Below are 21,655 nucleotides of genomic sequence, written 5' to 3'. Positions count from 1 at the left end.
GGTATTGGCACCAAAATAGACTGGTAGACCAATGGTACAGGATAGAGGACACAGAGACAAACCCACATAACTACAGTTATTTATATTAGACAAAGGTGCCATAAACATACATTGGAGAAAAAATAGCCTCTTCAACAAATGGTGCTGGGAAAACTGGAAATTCATATGCAACAAAATGAAATTAAAACCGTATCTTTCTACCATGCACAAAACTCAACTCAAAGTGGATCAAGGACCTAGGAATTAAACCAGAGACACTGTACCTAAGAGAAGAAAAAATAGGTAGGCCCACATCTCCATCATGTCGGATTAGGCCCCAACTTTCTTAATAAGACTCCTGTAGCACAAAAATTAAAATTAATAATCAATAAATGGGATGGATTCAAACCAAAAAGTTTCTTCTCAGGAAAAGAAGCCATCAGTGGGCTGGGGACGTGGCTCAAGCGGTAGCGTGCTTGCCTGGCATGCGTGGGGCCCGGGTTCGATCCTCAGCACCACATACAAACAAAGATGTTGTGTCCGCCAAATACTAAAAAATAAATATTAAAAATTCTCTCTCTCTCCCTCTCTCTCACTGTCTCTCACTCTCTCTTTAAAAAAAAAAAAAGAAACAATCAGTGAGGTGAATAGAGAGCCTACATTTTGGGAGTAAATTTTTACCACTTGCACATCAGATAGAGCACTCATCTCTAGGATATTTAAAGAACTCAAAAATCTTAACAGCAAAACACACACACACACACACACACACACACACACACACACATAACCCATTCAATAAATGGGTCAAGGACCTGAAGAGACACTTCTCAGAAGATGATATACAATTAATCAACAAAATATGAAAAAATGTTCAACATCTCTAGCAATTAGAGAAATTCAAATCAAAACTACTCTTGAGATTTCATCCCATCAGTCAGAATGGCAGCTATTAAGAATACAAACAACAACAATTGTTGTCGAGGATGCGGGGGTGGGGAAAAGGCACGCTCATACATTGCTGGTGGGACTGCAAATTAGTGCAGCCAATATGGAAAGTAGTATGGAGATTTCTTGGAAAATTGGGAATGGAACCATCATTTGACCCAGCTAACCCACTCCTCGGTCTATACCTAAAGGACTTAAAAACAGCATACTACAGGGACACAGCCACATCAACATTTATAGAAACACAATTCACAAGGGCTAAATTGTGAAACCAACCTAGATGCCATTCAGTAGATGAATGGATAACAAAAATGTGGTATATATACACAATGGAATACTATTCAGCATTAAAAGAGAATAAAATCATGGCATTTGCAGAAAAATGGATGGAGTTGGAGAATATAATGCTAAGTGAAGAAAGCAATCCCAAAAAACCAAATGCTGAAAGTTTTCTCTGATATAAGAATGCTGATTTATAATGTGGTTGCAGGGGGAGCATGGTAGGATTGGATGAACTCTCCATAGAGCAAAGGGAGGGGCATGGGGTAGGAAAGACGGTGGAATGAGATGGACATCATTACCCTAAGTACATGTATGAAGACATGAATGGTGTGACTCTACAATAGACAACCAGAGAGATGAAAAATTGTGCTCTACATGTGTAATATGAATTGCAATGCAGTCTGTGGTCAAAAATAACAAATTAGAATTTAAAAAAAGAAGAAAGCCCAAGGGAATAAAATCATTTCAAAGGATAAGTACAAGGAGACGAAGGTGCGGAAAGTTTTGAAAGATAAGAAATAAATTTAGAATGATTTAAAAAATTGGCTTTCCCCTGTTATATGTGAAGTTAATCAAATGATGATATTATTGGAAATATGGAACTAAAGTGAAGGGTTGGAGTTGAAAATGTGGTAAGGGATAGCTAAAGAGATAATATTAAAATCATCCAATTGGGTACCCTTATGGGGGGAGGTGATTATCTTGGGAGTAGAACTAAGAGCCAGAGACCCTGTATTCAGGGAAAATTGAGTCAGCAAAGGAAGCAGAAAGAACAATCAGAGCAATGAGGAACTGTGAGGTTTTTTTTCTGTAAAAATCAGAGGGTTTAATAGTCAGAGGACCTGAAAAAAAATCAGATTGTTTTTTGTTTAATATAAATATTAAACAAGTCTCTTCTAAGTCTCAATATTGTCATTATTAAGTTGTCAATAGGATTTATTGAAGTTCAGCAATAAACCTATCTTTATATTAGGTACTATTGAAAATATTGGGTGGAATTCTTACCTTTGAAGAATTTCATATTTGGAAAATAAAACTAATATACAAAGTGAAGGTAATTTAAGATTAAATTATATTTCTCAATACAGTATTTAAACACATCTAAAGTTCAGGATTGTTGCTGATTGTTACTGATTAAAGATTTTATAGAGGAGTATGGGCTTAAACTGAGCTTTGAAGGGAGGATATAATTTAGGCAAGTAAAAAAGAAAAGGAGGGCATTCGTGGTCGTGGGAGAAAGTCTAACCAAAGATAAATTGTCTTCAGATAATTAAAAAGCAAGGCCTAGAAAGGTAGCCTAACAAGATTTCTCCATAGATATTTGATGACCTCTTTTAACCTATACTTAGACTATTGTTTGCTCTGGGGTTGACCTGGTTTCACTGTTTATGATAAACAGATGAGTAAAGGAAGCCTTTGGGGCCAGTGAAACTTAGCCAGTAGCTGCTTAGTACTGTAAATTTTCTCACTTTACAGTGAAGCCTGAGTTAATAAGTCTGCCCATGCAAACCAGTTTTCTAATTACTTTTAAATATAACCAAAGAGCCAGAGATCACCATACTTTGACATAAATTCTCCATCTGTAAATCCAAAAAATTTAAGTGTGAGGTTAAAACAGACAATAGAATGAATCAGGGACAATGTAGTAAATACAACTAAATTAAGAGAATTAAAATTAATACCACAGAAATTAGAGAAGCTGTTGCATCCTGTTTTTGTTTTTAGTTGTAGATGGATACAATACCTTCATTTTATTTATTTATTTTTATGTGGTGCTGAGGATTGAACCCAGTACCTTATTCATGCTAGGTAAGTGCTCTACCACAGAACCACACCCTAGCCCCCAATTGTTGCATCCTTGGAAGAAGATTAACATGCTGATTCAAAAAAGGAATAACCAAGAAAAAATAAACGGAATTATTGTAAATTAAAAATATGACAGCACAAAAATAAAAATTAGCAGAAACACTGAAAGATAGTTGAAATATCCCTTAATGGGGAGCCACATGACAAAAGAACCTAGTAATGAACCCATCAGTGACAGAAGATAAGAAAATTAGAGCACCAGGCCATAAGGTCCAATGACTAATAATAGAAAACAGAACAAAAGGAGCTTAGAAATAATAGAAGAAAAATTCCTAGAACTGAAAGATGTACATTTCCAGTTTGAAAGGACCAAATGATTGAAAAGAAACCAATAGGCATTAGAAAAAGGTATATCTTATAAATTTTTAGAAAACCTAAGAGAAGATCCATAAAATTTTTATAGCTAAAAAATATTTTAAAATGCATACAAAGGACTGAGATTAAGAATTACATCATAGTTCTCAATAGCAACACAGAGTTTGAAGATAAAGAGGTCTTCAAACTCTGAAACAAAGTGATTTTTACACTTTTAAAAACTGTCCTTACTTAAATGATAGTTTAGAAATCTATTTTCAGTCTAGTCGCTTTACTCCTATTCTTTACTATGCTTAGTGTCTTCAAATTCAGAAACCTTATTCCAGTTCACATTAGAATTTGGAATTCTAAATTTTCATAAAGGACATTTCAGGTTTATTAAGTCTTTACTTATTGGAAGATGGGCTGTCATAAAGAAAGCAGTAATATAAATAAGATTATTGGAGTTCAAGAAATAGGGAGTCTCACATAGGAAAGAGGTAAAGCAAAATCTTAGAATGAGGACTATGCCTTAAGCCTAGAGAACAACTAGTTCAAATTGATGAAAGGGATCTAAAATTTCAGGAAGGATACTGAGGAGAAGGAAAGGAAATCATAGATCATCTGAAAAGAGAATTAATAAAAGGGATGTAAGTGATAATAATGAGATGCAAAAGAGTTTAAAAGTTACCAGTATCCCTGTTCTTGTGTAGTTTCTGTTGGGGGAGAAAGGCAAGAAAAGATGAAGAAGTAAAATATACAATTAAATAAGATAGCAAAAGCACTGGAGAAAAATAAAGCAAGAAAGATAGGAAGTATAGTTTACCAACTATGGTCAGGCAGGATGTGCCTGATATTTTGTGGTCAAGAAAGGATTTAAGATATCCTGAGATATAAATGTAAAGGAAGTGAAGAAGTAAGCCATGGAAGATGAAGAGGGTTCTAGGTAAAGGGAACAGCAGGTGCAAAGACTCTGAGATAGGAATATACTTGATATATTGAAAAACAGCAAGGAGTCTATAGGACTTGGGTGGACTGAGCAACTAGAAGAGTAATGGGAATTGAGGTCAGAGAGGAAACAAGAAACCAATTTATATTGGGCCTTCTGGCACATTGAAAGGTCTTGGCTTCTACTCTAAATGAGAAAGGAAGCTCTTGACAAAAGAGGGACATGTTTTAATTTGGGTCACTCCAGCTATTGTGGTGGAAATAGAAAAAAGGGAGTGAGAATAAAAGAAGGAAGATCAGTTTCTAACTTCTAAGTTCTTATATTAGTCCATGGTAAGGTATAATGGTGGTTTTGGCTGATTAGTAGTGGTAGAATGGTAAGAAATGGCCATGTTCTGGGGTACATTTTGAGTGTTAGGGTATCAGAATTTGCTAATAGGGTCAAATGTGGGGCACAGAAAAAACTTCCAAGCAGTTGAGTGAGTGAAGTTGCCATCCACTGAGATGGGAGAGATTTGGAAGAGACATTTATTTTAATTTTTTTAGTTATAGATGGATAGAATGCCCTTATTTAATTTATTTTTATGTGGTGCTAAAGATTGAACCCGGTGCCTCACAGATGCTAGGCAAGCACTCTGCCACTGAGCTACAGCCCCAGCCCAGGAAGAGACATTTTTGAGGGAAATATCAGGAGTCCAGTTTTAGAAATGTTGTGTTTGAACTGTCCATTAATAACCAAGTGAGAATGTAAAACAGACAAGTTGTAAGAGTTTGCTGTTGAGGGAAGGTTTTGAGCTGCAGCTGTAAAACTGAGAGACAGCCATGCAGATGGTGTCAGTGCCAAGATATTGATTAAGATCACCAAGGCAGGGTCTGGGGTAAGTGGCTCAGTGGTAGAGCACTTGCCTGGCATTTGTGAGGCACTGGGTTCGATTCTCAGTACCACATATAAATAAATAAAATAAATGTCCACTGACAACTAACAAATATTTTTTAAAAAGATCACCATGGCAGTGAATGTAGACAGAAATAGAGGAGGCCAAAGGGCTGATATCTTGGGTCCCCTAACATTTGGAGACTGGGGACGTGGAAAAAGAAGGTGGATGATAACAAAGGGAATATGGTTCCCTGAAAAACAGGTTTCAAGAATAAAGTCAAGTGGTACTAGAATGCAAGATAGCAGTAACCAGATGCCTGAGATTGTCCATGGGGTGGGTAGCATGCGCGTCACTAGTGACCTAGATAAAAACAATTTCAGGGGATGGTGAAGGTAGAAGCCTGATTCAAAAGTATTTAAGAGAAAATGGAAAGAGAGAAATTAGGGGTTTACAATATACAATGGGTTTAAGGTTATAAAGGAAAATGGAGAAATAGGAAGAAGTGAAATTAAAAAAGATTTGAAGTTTTCTTTTTTACATGGGAGAAATTATAGATGCTGGTAGGCTAATGAGTGTGGTTCTATAGAAAGGAGGGAAATCAGTGCAAGGAAAGGGAGAAATTAATTGCTGGAGCCAATGGCAAGAAAAAAAAGAAAAAAAATACACCTACAAAGGAGATAGGGACAGAAAGTAGATACCTTATGCGATGATATCATGAAGCTGTCCATCAGTGGGGACTGCTTAACTTTACACTTATTGTTACGTGAGAAAACCAAGCTCATGTTATGTAATGTTTTTTGAAGTTTTGGGATACACAAGATAACATATGAAAACATTTCTGATTAACACAACATATTATTTAGAAATGTTGGGATGAAATAGAAGAACCTGTTAATATTTGAAAGTAGTTATCTTTGATGAGAAACTAGGGAGATAAGGCAGTAAATAGCTGTTTTGAATCTAAGTATTCTTTGACGGTTTAACAATTTATACATTCATTTCTTTATATCCTTTTAAAATGTACTCAGAGTATCAGTTTGGGTCTTGTAAAAAGCACATACCAAAATGGTACTGGTGGTGCAAAAGATTTATAGAGGAGATGAGAAAGATAATGGGGAAGGAAGCAGAAGTAGGTCGGGAGAGCTGTTCAACATTGGGGCTGATCTGAAACTCTTGAAAGGAGAGGGAAGGAAGAAGGATTGTGTAGAAAGAGCCATAGGCTGAAGCATGGTGCTGAAAAAATTTCAGCTGAGCCAAATGTTGCTCCTTACAGGAGTTTTCTATTGAACAAAATTGGGCTGGTCCCATACCCCACTATCCTCAGTTATTGGCTGATATCCAACAGGGAAAGTGTAGAGTCCCATCAGTCAGCTATTCTCCTAGCCTTAGTTTTTCTTGAAGAATCTCTGATTGGTTCATATTAAAGCCATCACACTCACAGAAGTTTACATTAAACATTTTATAAAGAATGTATGTGTGTGCCCCTGGTGGCTTGGGAGGCTAAGACAGGAGGATCTCGAGTTCAAAGCCAGCCTCAGTAAGGCGAGGCACTAAGCAACTCAGTGAGACCCTGTCTTTAAATAGAATACAAAATAGGGCTGGGGATGTGTCTCAGTGGTTGAGTGCCCCTGAGTTCAATCCCTGGCAAACCCCCCCCCCCCACGAAAAAAAAATGTGTGTGCTTTTGCACTACATACAACACTGTAGGAATTTTAATGTTCAACTAGTGAGCTTAATATCTTGTCCTAATAATTACTCTTGTTTAGTCAAAAAAATTCACTCCTTTCTCGGAAAGATAGAAAAAAATAATTTGTTTTAACTTGACAACTTGAATCCAAAGTTTGATGACCTGTGATAATCTACTGATGCATCAGTTGTTTACATTTTAGAACCCAGTTTTGAAACATGCTTATGACAGAAAATTTTCATTCTTTATAATAATGTGTCTTTGTATCATCAATGAACATTTCCTTTCTATTCTCTTCATAAATGGTTCTTTCTTCTCTTTTATTTACTGTTTTCAGTTTAAAACATTTCTCTAAAGAAACTCCTAACTTCTTGGCTCTACCTTTGGCATTCATATTTAACAATGCTCTGGAAGCTTCAAGGTATTTTGCCTCAAAGGAAGTCAGTTGAAGACTTTAGGCTTTAGCTGGGGTTGTGGCTCAGTGGTAGAGCACTTGCCTAGCATGTGTGAGACACTGGACTCAATTCTCAGCACCACATATAAATGAATAAAATAAAAGTCTACCAACAGCTCAAAAAATATTAAAAAAACACTACAGGTTTCCCTTACATATTCTATTTAATTGTAAATACATGTGAAGCTAAATGAGTTCAAAATGTGAATAATTTTCCCCTGTTGATATCCATATGTGTTTTACAAAGTAGAAATAAATATGAGAAATTTATCTAAGTTTTAAATAGAAAGCTAATTGAGAGTAAAGTAATGGGAAGACTTCATTCATTATACTTGAATATTTGTACTTATTTTTTATATAAAAACCTAAGTGACTTATTTTAAATGTAGAACATTGTATTAGATACACAGGTTGAAGTGTGCCAGATAGAAATGTGTGTACAAACTAAGTATTTAAAGTTGAGCATGATATTTGAGAATACTGTGTTATAAATGTGCCAGTGCTAACTGATAGAAAGCTTCAAGCCTTTTTGCCAAATAATAATTTATGCCTCTTAGTTTTAAAAAAATTTTTTTTAGTTGTAGGTGGACACAATCCCTAAATTTATTTTTATGTGATGCTGACGTTACTTCAGTTATCTGTGCCAGTGTTTATTTAGCTATGAAATGATGGTAAAAATATCCAACTCATAGGTTTATTATACGAATTAATTTTATACATGTAAAATATTTAGAACGATGTCTGGCACAGATACCTGCATTCTGAAGAAATAAATTTAATCTGTATGTCAACTCAAACTCTCCAATCAACTCTGACAGTTTTTTAATTAAAAAAATTATTATAAAAACACATAATGTAAAATTTATCATCTTAACCATTTTTAAGTGTCCGATTCAATTAAGTATGTTCACATTTTTGTAAAACAGATGTTCAGAACTTTTTTATCTTGTAAAACTCAAACTGTACCCATTAAACAACAGCTCCCTGAGCATCATTATATTTTCTGTTTTCCAATTCCACCAACAGTACAAAATGATTCCAATTTCTCTATATCCTCAACAACATTGATTTAGTTATTTTATCACTCTAAATCACTACCATCCTGATGGGTGTAAAGTATTATCTTCTAATTTTGATTTGTCTTTCTATAATGGTTAGTAATATTTTTGCATGTACTTATTAGGAGTTTGTATGTAATTTTTTCGGAACTGTCTCTGCAAGTCTTTTGCCAATTTCTTTTTTTTTCCCCCTCATCCATTCTACTCCTCCTTTCTTTTTTCTTCAGTACTGAGGATTGAACCCAAGGCCTCTTGCATGATAGGCAAGTACTCTGCCCTGAGCTATATTCCCAGCCCTTCCATTTATCCATTGGGTTATTTGATTTTTTGTTGTGGTGGTGGTGATGGTTGCAGTGGTTGTTGAATTATAGACATTCTTTATATATTTTGAAGATTAGCCCCTTTTCAGCAATATGATATGCAAAATTTTCCCCATTGTATAGTTTACCTTTTCATTCAGTTGAGTGTGCCTTTTGATACACAGAAGTTTTTATGTTTGATATAGCCTCATTTGTCCATTTTTGATGTTGTTGCCTGTGCTTTTGGTGTCCTATCCCAGAAATCATTGCCAATTCTGATATCATGAAGCTTTTACTCTACATTTTCTTTTGGAAGTTTTATAGTTTTGGGTTTTAACATTTTATATTTTTACTCCATTTTGAGTTAATGTTTGTATATTGTGTGAGGTTCAGCTTTGTTCTTTCATATATGGGTATTCAGTTTTCTAGTACCATATATACCATTTGTCTTTCCCCTTTGAATGGTCTTGGTACCTTTGTTGAAAATCATTTGACCATGTATTTGAAGGTTTATCTCTGGAACAGAATATATTCCATTGATTTATGGGTTTTTCTTAGCCAGTACCACACCATTTTTGATTACTATAGCTTTGTAATATGTTTTGAAATCAGGAAATGTTAAGTCCCTCAGTTTTGTTCTTTTTCAGTCATTTTTGTTATTCAGGGTTGCTTGACATTCCTAGTCAGCTTTTGAATAGGCTCCACTCTTTTCCATTTAAATAAATAAGCACAGTTCTTATTCAATCACATATCCCCTCCCCTCCAGGTACTACCTTTTCCTTCTGAATCATATTTCTCAAAAAATTGTCTGTATTTGGAGTCCATTTCTTATTGTTTACTCAGCATTCAATCAACTTTCTTCTTCTGTATTCGACACATATTCTATCAATTTGTTTCTGCGTTGTTCACCATCAGATTTCCATCTCCCAAGAGAGCATTTATCAAATATTTGAGAGGAGACATTGTAAAACTCAAAGCAGATATTTTGTGAAATTTTTCACTTTAATCAACATTTAAAAAAATTTTTAATTGAAAAAATAACTGTTAATCTTTATGGTAATAGTGTTATATTTTGATGTATTTATACATTGGAGAGTGATTAAACAAATCAAACTAGCAAATCTGTTACCTCATATTTATCATTTTTTGTGGTGAAAACATTTAAAAACTACTTGGAGCAATTTTGGGAATTGTAGCATTTGTCTGTGTCTGACTAAATGTTCTCCAAGTCCATTCGTGTTGTCCCAAATGACAGGATTTCTTTCCCTTTTAAGTCTGAATAATATTTTATCATGTATATATACCACATTTTCTTTATGTGATCATTTTTAGTTTTGGATATTTTTTGTTTTGGTTTCTAGTTTAACAAAAAGCAATAGTAACAGTTTAACAATATTCAACTCTTAAGAAGTTTCTGTTGTGCTTAAACCTACCATAATCCTCTATGGGATAAATTAGGAAGATTAAGGGTGAGTGTGTGTATACGTGTGTGTGTGTGTGTGTGTGTGTGTGTGTGTGTATGTAAGTAAGTAAACTCAGGAAGTGCTATTGTCAGTCTTGAAGATGGACCAATTATGTGAAAAGTTTCTAAGGTTTCTGGAGGGTTGTAAAAGATTATTATTTCATGCTTTAGGAAACACTCTTATGCTTATGCTACTTTAATATGGATTATAGAGAAGGAGACTTGCAAGGTATAAAGGTCAGTTGTTGAGTATGTTCCAATAAAAGAGACTAGACAAGGAAGTATATTTAAAATGGTAGACCTGAGGTAAATGGAAGAGACCCAGTATAATTTACTGGTGAATTTGGATCTTTGTAGGTAAAGGTGAGCAATTAAAAATGGAAATCTCAAAACAAACACCTTTAATGTGTTAAAATTTAAAATAATAGATAATTCCCTGTAATTGTAACATGGAACACAGCACAAACATATATAGTAAAAAGCAAATGTCCCCCCCACCCCAAACTCATTTCCCTCTCCAGTGGTAATTTTGGTTAGTAGCTTGACATACATATATATCCTTCTTCAAACATTCATCTATGTATGTGTGCATATAAATGTATATTTTAAAAATAAATTGAATCATACATATTATTCTATAACTAGCTTCATACAATAATAATAGTACATCTGCCAGTTATCTACAGATAATTCCTTTTCCCCCCCCAGTACTGGAGAATAGACTCAGGATCTCATGCATGCTAAACAGGTGCTCTACCATTGAGTTGCTGCTACAGCCCCTACCTCCATATTTTTAATAAGTGCACACTAATCCATAGTTTAGATGTAGCATACTTTACAATTGTTGTCGATATCATTAGTAAATAAGAAAATTGGACATGGATGAATAATCAAGGCAATACTATCTGACTCTTCAGAAACACATTTGTACCCTCTTTTTAAAGCCATAAAATAAGAAATATATTTGTGACCAGATATTTAAAGAGCTTATTTTAAAAGTTTTATAGAAAATTACCAAGTAACACCCAAACATTAAAAAGAAATCCCTAATATCAACTTTTTAAAAAATCTATAAACCAAGAAGTTAAATTTCATGCCTTCTAGCTCCCGATCTTGTGATGTGCCTAATACCAGCAGTTTTGAACTTATTCTTTCTGACATTTTTTGTGTTTATACAATCTCATTATGCATATGTGAACACATACCACACTTGTTTTTTTCTAGTAAAATGAGATTATGCTGCTTGTGTAGATCTATAACTTAAAAATTGTGTAGATCTATAACTTAAAAATTAGTTGCTTTACAATGTATCTTGGATTTGAGCAGAAAATTTCTGATTAATTAAACTTATCTATCTCTTATGTTATCTCTATTTATTTTCTTGTACTAACAACATTCACAATAGCCAAACTCAGAAGCAACTGATTTATTAACTGGAATGGTAATTTATCAATTTACAATGTGAGATATTTATCTGATATCATAGACATTGCTCATTTGCTTGGGGCATTCCCACCTGATGGATGAATTACTCAAGAGTCTAAATTATAGATAAGAAAGCTGATTGGTGAGCAGAGAATTAGAACAAAAGCAAGGAGATGTTCTAACAGGATATTTCTAGCATGCTCAGGTAGCTCTATGTCTTACCCTGGAGCTCTTTCTATTTTGACAACTGGCATTAGTCATCAGAGTCATAGCCCTGAACATGGCTAGAGACACAAAGGAGGTTTGCTTCAGGATCCTTATCTGGGTTGTGCACTGCCCACCTCTCCATTTGACACATCTGGCCAGGTCTTCATTTATGACAGAAGGCAGCTTAATAACATTACCTTTTCTTTTTTTTTTTTAATATTTATTTTTAGTTCTCGGCGGACACAACATCTTTGTTGGTATGTGGTGCTGAGGATCGAACCCGGGCAGCACGCATGCCAGGCAAGCGCGCTACCGCTTGAGCCACATCCCCAGCCCCACATTACCTTTTCTTTATGTGAGAAAAGTATGATTAGAATTTGAGGAGCTCTCAAATCTGCTTAATGGAAACATGGAAAACATGTTGGCCTCCACAGTAACGCATTTACAAGCACTCTTCAGATGAGGTTCTGAAGAGGTGGCTAACATGGAGAGCTGTGATTATCATAACATCCCAAACATTGACAACTGTCCCTGGTGACCAAAATCATTTCTTGTTGAGAACCATTGGCTTAGAGTGAAGAAAAGATCCAGAGAAAGGGAAACCAGATGGCATGTTGCATGGAAGTCAACATAGTTAAGGATGTCAGTTCCTCACTGACAGGGAGAGTATAGAAATGGTATTAGCAGACCTAGTCTTTGCTTTCCTACTAATTATGCGACCTTTGATTAGTTGCTTTACTCTTCTGATTGGGAATTAATATAAGAATCAATCTTACTTTTTTAGCTTTTATATTTATTGTATACTAAATTTATACTGGCATTTTTACATTCATTATAGTGTAAGTCTTTTGTAAATTATGTTATGAAATGTAATGTTTTATATCATCTGGTATGTCTTCCTGTTCATTTCTTGCCACTTATTTTACCCTTTTAGATATAAAAACTACTAATAGATGTAAAGCTTACCTTTTGATCTTTTTGTGATTTTTGACCATGATTACAAATATTTTTCTTGGAATGATCGCTTTTCCTTATGTAAACACACAGAATTAAAATGTAGCATTATTTGTTTTATGATGAGAATAATTAATAAAATGAAATTTGTTAAATTGAAATAAACTTATCAGGCAGCTACATTTCTAGATATGAATGTGTTCCATATATTGAATAACGTTACACAGCTCTTTGAGAAACTATACAACTAACACTTCTCTTTCCAGAAAAATACCTATTTATTTCTTAAAGTCAGTTCTGAATAGTGAGTCCATTTGATTTTTTTCATCCTTGTCTTAGCTACATTTACTTTCGTCTCACTACTTTAATGGATTAGTCAGGCATGGTTTTCCTCTATACTCAATAAATGTTTGCTGAATGAAGGAATAAATTACAGAGAACATATTCTCTCTTTTCTAGCAAGTTATCTGCTAAAATAATCAGTGACCCTAGTCTTCATTATAGATTTTCCTGTGTAAAATTGTTAATATCTGTGGTTTTCTGAGTTTCTCTGGAATTCATCCAATGGATTGGATTTTAAGGGAGTATGAGGTACCATTATCATGCAAATTCCCTGGGCCTCTAGGAAAGTGGCTCTATCATACTTTATTTTTTCAAGCCCTAGAATTTACTCGGAGCATCTTGATTACTTGTTGACTCTCTAGATTGTAATGTTTAGTACTGCTATCTCCCACATGGATCTTAATGATCTCATGGGATCAGTCTTGGCTGTCCACCCATTGTGGATTGAGCATATCACCCATTGTTGATTTTTAGTACTGACCATGAATGCCTTTCCTTATCATTTCTACCCATGTGTGATAATAATCACATGAATTGTGGGGCAGGGGGGGGGACTTTCTTAAATAGTGAAAATATTGATTCAATGTTCACTGTTGATCACTATTGTAAAAGAGCTTATTCACAATTACTTGTACCAGTTCGTCAATACTTGATACCAGGTGTGGTGTATTTCTTTTCTTTGTGGGTTCTAAGCTACCTCTTCTAAGAAGCAGTCCTTTATCCTAACTAAAGCTATGTCTCTAAAATGAGATCTTCTGTATTCTACATATCTTCTACCAATTTGTTTCTGCCTTGTGTACCATCAGTTTTCCATCTGTATATTTGGTACACAGAAGGTACTCACATAGTTTTTGAACTATTGAGTGGATGAAATAGAGATTTTTATTTATATTTTGATTTGATTAATGATGTAATCTTAATTTTCTGTTTCTTCTCAAAGTACCAGTTTATTTCCAATTAAGTACTGGCTCTAAGCACTGTAGACTCTAACTTCAGCAAGAGAAACCAATTTGAAGAGCCATCCAAAGAACCTTAGAATCATTTCCGAGTTTCTTAAAGAGAAAACACACCTCTCTGGTTTAAGTTCATTGAAGAAAATGAGAAGGAGGAAATGATGCAGTCATTTCCTGGAAGGATGTCAGAGAAAACAAGTCTCTGTTCCTAATTTGCCTTAGTTGTCTCCTGCATAACAAACATTATTCAAATTGAGACAATGTTGGGAAATCCCACTGGCCTTTTCATCCTTTCATCCTCAGGGCTCTTCACAAGTTCATATCTGCTTTAGAGGTGCCTCCCTTTCCACTTAGCCTGCTCTTTTTCATTTTTCTGAGCTTCCAGAATCCTAAAACCCCTTGCCATTGGAATAGGACACTATCTTGGTGCCCTTTATCCTTCTTGCCCTAACAAATCTCACACAGGCCTTTTCCTTTTTGGAGGCTTTAAAGACTAACCACTTTGGGAAAACAGGCAGAGGTGAGACTAGCACCTTCCTGTCTGGGCTGGAATATTCTTTTCGAGTTTCAGACTATTTTTTTCCTATCTCTACTTATCTCCTTTACTACCTCCAGGAGTGTCTTTGGCACCAGAATTTGGAAATCTCATGCTTCCCCACAGGGTGTTTTATAAAATGCATTAATTGGCTTATTAATTTATATATTTCTTCATATTCCAAAATCTGGTATCAGGGATGCCTTTAGCCACAGAACATTTTGAGAGATCTGAAATGGTGGACATACCTTTATCATAACAGGTGCCCAAATTCAGTTTCAGTAAGAAGAATAACCTGATCTTTTAAAATGTCTAAAGTTGGGATACCCCAGAGTTCATATGTTAGACCCCGCCCCACATTTCCTAAGAGCTTGCCCATTTTCATGACTTTAAATACTACCTTTCTATTGTTAATAACTCCCAAATATACATATCTAGTCCCCACTCACAATAATTTCTGATTTTCTATTGGATATGTCCAGTAATTTCCATAGACACTTTAAATTTATGTCCAAATACAAACTCTTGATTTCCCATAATCTGAATTTTTTTTTTCTCCTCTAACGTTCCTTATCTCACTAACCTGGTTGCAGAGACCAAAAACTTTGAGTCTTTCTCTTACAGGCCTCATCCAACCCTTCAGCAAGTTCTAGTGGATACTCTTTAAAATATCTCTCAAATATGTCCACATATCATTTCTCCCAGCATTACTGTTCTGGTTCAAGTCATTGTCGTCTTCTACTGCAGTAGCCTTTTAATGGTCTTTTTTCTTCCACTCTTGCCCTGCCCCTCTTTAAAACATAAATTAGTTTGTAATTCTCTGCTGTATATACCCCACTAGCTTCTCATCAACAAGGTCCAATCTGTGACTCTTGACTATGTCTCTACCTTTTTCCTCTGTGAATATTCCTCTCCCTCATTTCCCTCCAGGGGTACTGGCCTAGTTTTCTTCAGTCACTCAGATACATTCAAACCTGAGTTTTTGCATTTGATGTTTGCCTTGAACTCCCTTTCTGCAATCATTTGTATGGTTTGTTCCTTCTCTTATTTGGATCTGTACTCAAATGTCATTTCCTCATGGAGGCTGTTATTTCTTTAATTAATCATCCTGTTTAAAATAGTATCCTCCTAAAAATTCTGAACTTGCTGTGTTTTTCCTCCATGGTTCTTATCACTATCTAATACTATATTATCTATGTCCACACTCAAATGAGGACAGAGAATGTAAGGGCATTGTCAGTTTTGTTCATTACTCTATCCTTAGCACTCAGAACAGTGCCTGGCTCATAACAGTGTGCTAAATTTATATATATATATATATATATATAAATTTTTATATATATATATATATAATATGTAATCTGTATATGAATGAATGAATATATGGATAAGTGACTGAACTTAGACTTTGAGAAAGATTCTGAAGGAATGTTCAAGACCCACAGTGCCCAAGTAGCGCCCAAGTGCTCTTATCTCCATGTGCAGATGGATTATCTAATGAAGAGTTAGTTATGATTCTTTCTCCAAATATATATTGAGCACCTACTGTATGCCTGGCATTATACTAGGCATTAATGATACAAAGATAAACATAGCCTAACCAATGTGCATAAGGAAGTAGGAGTCAATGAATAATTAGGAAAAGAAGTGCTTAGGAGTATAAGATATAAATTTTTAGTAGATAAAAATTAACAGAAAAGGACAGGTGTAGCTCAGTCATGGAGCAGTTGTCTAGCGTGCATGAGGCCCTGGATTCAATTCCCAGCACTGAAAAAAAAAGAAGGGGAGAAGAATCTGATGAGAGAGGAAGCTAGATATGAAAGATGATCCTAAAATTGCCTGAGAAGAGAAAATTTGGGAAGTGAAGACCACATGCTGTTTTGCTGTGAGGAATTCCCATAGGGATTCTGTCAGCATTTGCCATCAAGACATCATGCAGGGATGCATGTAATTCAGTGGAGATTAATTAATTTGTGAAGTATTTTGAAACTCCTGGAACAAATGTGCCTTCTCTTACTAGTCTCTGAAACTCATAACAATGATTAAGTCTTCTTACCCTGCCTGCCTTAGCTCTTATAGAAGCATTAACATGAAATGAGATAGTGCATCTGTTGATAAGGACAAGGATTCTAACACTGTATATAAAGGGACCCCCTTCAGTTTCTTTTCTGATTCAGACACTTGAAATCTGTTGGGCAGTGGTAGAATAGTAGGCTTTCTTTCTAGGACCCTGGTCCCTGGTGCTGCTTGTCTTTCACAGGGGTCTAAATATGTCTTAACATGGAATCATCCTCTCTAGCTAGGACACGAAGCCTAGGTGGGTGGGGAATTCCCCTGTTTTATTTAAATCATAGTTTTCTTTTCATTTGGCTAGCATATTCATGATTAGTTTACTGACAATTGGGTTTTTTTTTCTTCTTATACCATATGCTATTCCATGATTCATCAGCTTTGAGTCTGTTGCCTTGAAGGTGAAACAATTTCTTCCAATGTTGATATTTCAAAATCTCATGGATAACAAGCAGACGCATATGCATAGTCCTTTCAGAAGTTTTAAACATTTGGAGATGAATGAATTATGCTGCCACAAATGGAAAGAAGCAGTATAAACTTATAATTTTGATATCCAGTCATCTTTTGTTGGGTGATTGCTTGAACACTGATTTTGATAAAATCTGGAAGCTTTATTATATTATTCTGTCCTTGTGAAATTGTTTATGGTAGGTGTTATTATTTTTAAAATTTAGAATTTTATTTAATTGCCTTGATTTACATGTATTATGTTAGACTGACAAGATTTTTATTTTTGGAAATAAATAGGATTTAAATTCCAAATAAATCAATATTAGCTGTTTATATTGTAATGGTGGCTTCTTTTATATATGTAATGTATAACAATGACTGTTTAAACCTCAAGAAATATTCTTTTGGTATCTGATACAGAAAACCTTTCAAATATTTTAGTAGAATATACTATGTTTTATGAAAGCAAAACAAAGCAGTTATTTCTGCCTGAACATTACATATTTAGAAGATTAAGCTTCTAATAAACATACACTAACTTAGATTTCTGCATATAGCTTTAATCAATGTACTTAGTGTTTTGCATCATTTAGCCACCTGCCTCTTTTTTACTAAGAATGTCTGTGATTATTTTTCAGTGAACAAAACTTCATGATTTCATGGTGTAAATAACTGTATAAGTTTTACATTTGGAGAAAGATTTTTAAGATTCTAATTCTCAGCATGTCTTCCTTCCTCTCTCCCCCTTACCTGATTTTAGCTCCTCTTTGGTTCAGGTGTGCTGGTGTCCCTAAGTCTTTCTGGGCCGCAGCTGGAGAAAGTGGTGATTGACAGAAGCCTGGTGGGGAAGCTCATCTCAGACACCATCAGTGATGGTAATTACCCCCATGTGCAAATCAATTGCCTACATTAACAGTGGGGCAGGAGAAATAGTGTGTCAACAGGTAGACTAATTATTACCACTGGGGACTTGCAAACACAACAAGTAATTGCTTGTAATAGCATACTTACAACCCCTGGGACCAATACAAGTTTGAACTAATATTAAATATCAATTTTTTTTTTCTTGTCAAGTGTTAGACTCATATTCTGAGCATTTTTCAGTCTTCCTTTAAAAAAAAACAACCTTATTTTTAAAATAGGTTTTTTTCTATTCTTTCAAAATTATTCCTCTGTTACTGACATTTCAAATATTTTCATATCAAAATTAATTTTGAATAAATAACACAAATATGTCTACACAGCCACCAGTTGAAAAAAGATCATAAGTGCTTTGGCTCTTACAGAAAGATTCTTTGTTATTAAAACCCATGAATACTATATTTTGGGAGATGTGAGGCTATATTTTCTAAGTATTAAAAATCAGTGCTATTCTGGGAGTGTAGCTCAGTGATCAAGTATTTGTCTAGCATGCATGAGGCCTTGGCTTTAATCCCCAGCACCACAAATAAAAAAGAAAGAAAAATCAGTACCAAAAATACTGGATAAATCTGGTTCTATTAAATGGCACCACAAGTGTATGTATCATTGGTACAAAGCACAAAAATATTTTAAGCTACTTATTGAATAGGAAGGTTAACTGACATTTATTAAGTCATAAAAGCTCAGTGATAGGGTGCCAACCCACCTATATCATTTAATCCAAGAAAATAACCATATAAGATATAGTTATTTCCATTTTTATTAGATGAGGACCCTGAAGTTGAGCTACTCAGGAATATGCCCAGACTTATAGAGCTAGAGAATAACTGAGCTAAGATTTGAACACAAGTTCTGACTACAGTGCTCATTTTTTTTCCCATAGCAATAGCACTATGCTAACTCCTGAATTTTTTATGATGATATTCTTTCATTCAAAGTAAATGGTCTAAAAACAGTTTGTATCATCATGAAAGGTTAAAATGGTTAGTATCTTAAATTGAATAATCAAAGGAAAATGTAGTCTAGAGGAGGAGAGGGCAGAGGTGAGAATAAAAAAACCTTCTGTCCACTGTGTGCTCTCTGAACAAATCAGACACAATCGTGTCACCTTAAAAAATAAATACCCTGGCCAGCACGGTGGCACATTCCCGTAATCCAGGCAGCTCCAGAGGCCAAGGCAGGAGGATTTTGAGTTCAAAGCCAGCTTCAGCAAAAGCAAGGCGCTAAGCAACTCAATGAGACCCTGTGTCTAAATAAAATACAAAATAGGACTGGGGATGTGGCTCAGTAGTGCCCCTGAGTTCAAGCCCCAGTACCAGGAAAAAAAAAAAAAAGCACTCTGCAGGATTGCTGTAATTAGCAACATTACTGATAACAAGCTGAGGTAGGATTGTAAGCATGCCATTTCCTCTTCCTTGTAGGAATATGGTGCTGAGGAAGCTTCCCTGTGGAAGAGATTCCATTTTCATATTCTACTAAAAGAACATTGCAAATGAAATTGTAGCTGTGATGATTTTGTCATATTGATGCTCCTCTGTAAGAATTAAAAGGAGACTTCCAATACTATTCATGTCTCTGAGTTATCTTTTTTCACTTGTTTCTTTTATTTGTACCCAAAATAATACACTCTCATGGGACCATGATAACAATGTGATTTCTTGGCAGTTCTCCAGATTCTCCTGTAATTGTGTAGATACACTGTTGGTCACTGCTTGAATGGCCAGGGGTGTAAAAATACAAAAAAAAAAAATTATAAAACATTCAATAATTTTTTATGCTAGGAATAACACGAAACATTCCTCAGGTTCCTATTATATATTTTAATCATAATTTCATATACCATTAGTGGTTGTTTATATAACCCTGCTATTAATTATCTGTCTACTTGTATGCTTTAGAAATGAAGCTGTAGATGTGTTTTTGCTAATCTTCATTATTAAATACTAACTTATGTAATGTTCATGCTGGATATTTTCATGCAAGCTGTTAACCCTCAAAAGAAGTATCACTAATGAAAATTTTAAAAAGAGATTGGTAGAGAACACTGATTGATAGTATCCCCTAATCAGTCCACCTATTTTTAGATGGTTTGTGGTATATGAACATAGAGTCTAAGCACAAATGAAAATAAATGTTGTTTTTCCATCATCACATTCAGGTGTGAAATAGTCTTTCTTTTATGCTTTTCTAGTCTTGGTTCCACATATGTGTCATTTAGAGTGATCTCCAAACATCAGTGTATATTGAAATAGTCATAAGAAAAAGGGGAAGACACCAAATCCATATGAATAGATTGACAGTTATCATTCATTTTTAATATGTTCAATATCCTTGTAAAACATCATGCTATTTAGGAGACATTAGTGATTTCAATTATATTTATCTTCTGAAAATAGATTTTGTTATAGTATTTCAGTGAAAAACATCTGTTATATTCATTATAATTTTATTCTAACTGGTATTATCAAACCTTTTTTTTAAGCTCTTCTCACAGACAGCTTCATCATCTTATCATTTTTGGTGCAGAACAAACTATGTTTTATTCAGTTTTCCAAGAAGATGGATTCTCCTGATATAAACAAAAGATTGGAAAAACTCTCAGCCTTAGATTACAAGGTAGAGATTTCAATGTGTATAGTCATATTATTAGTTCTTAAGGCATACTAGAGTATTACATGAATTGATGTTATGTTTATTTTCCTTGAACCTTTCAAGATTTCAGAAAAACCAGAATTATTGTGGGATTAAGCTTTATTCATATAAACAGTGGACATCCTAACTTTTCTTTTTCACTCTATGAAGAGAAGAGGTCTAACACTGGCATATTTGGAGCAGTTTTTATAGTACTTATGGAAGTCAAAGGCAAGTTACACTTTTGAAAATGGTTTTCTTGCCAGCAGCAATATACACACCAATCTCATTTTCCCCTAAGAACTCATATAGCTGCTGTGGTTTCCACTTCACAAGAAACAAAACATAAAACCACAATACCAGCCTCACCAACAACAAAACACATTAAAAAAAAGACTTATCAAGGACTTTGTATTTATTAAGGCAAGATTTTTATTTTAAGTGATATGTTTAAATTTTTCATATTACATTTTAACCGCTGGGAAGACATACTCTCTGCTAGGATGGGTATCTAATACATTTTCCAGGCTGTTTCAGTTCAAGGCCTCTTTTCAGCAATGACTTGTGTTTGCAAGATTGATCCAGCCTCTGTGTCATGGATTTGAGACAGTTCACTGTTCATTGGGAACACAACTGATATACAGCTTCCTTAAGAAAGATGCACACTTATGTCATACCTAGAGTATTTATAGCAAAGACAAAGATTTTTAGAAGCTAGCTCTGTGTCTGAAATTTGTGTATTTTTAGAAAAGTTGTATTTTACTGAGCTTTTTGCCATTTGAGATTATTATTTATTATGATTGACTTGGTAGTACTATGGGGATTGTTTAGTAAAAGCATCTATTATTTAATAAAATATTGGGGCATGGACTAAAGTACATGAAGCAAGGTTTTCATTATGGTTTAACTACAGTCTGGTTTTGTTTGTCAGCTTTGTGGTGCTTCTATAAAACTTTATGTAATATTGATTTTCTTTAATTGAAAATCAGTGATACATATTAGATTTGGT

At 34.6% G+C, this 21,655-nt stretch overlaps 1 protein-coding gene across 4 annotated transcripts in view; it reads left to right on the top strand.

The window, feature by feature from the left end:
* Wdpcp (WD repeat containing planar cell polarity effector) overlaps nucleotides 1-21,655 on the top strand; it is a 346,394-nt gene that overhangs the window by 109,914 nt on the left and 214,825 nt on the right. For all 4 annotated transcript variants that reach the window (XM_026387164.2, XM_026387163.2, XM_077791841.1 and 1 more), the window contains 2 exons: nucleotides 17,855-17,969; nucleotides 20,498-20,631. In XM_026387164.2, coding sequence (XP_026242949.1) covers nucleotides 17,855-17,969; nucleotides 20,498-20,631 — 249 coding nt within the window. The remainder of the gene's footprint in view (nucleotides 1-17,854; nucleotides 17,970-20,497; nucleotides 20,632-21,655) is intronic.

Source organism: Urocitellus parryii, chromosome 12 (assembly GCF_045843805.1).
Source record: "Urocitellus parryii isolate mUroPar1 chromosome 12, mUroPar1.hap1, whole genome shotgun sequence".
NCBI lineage: Eukaryota > Metazoa > Chordata > Mammalia > Rodentia > Sciuridae > Urocitellus > Urocitellus parryii.
The sequence above is the reverse complement of the archived record's forward strand: the minus strand, read 5'-3'. Positions and strand labels throughout refer to the sequence as shown.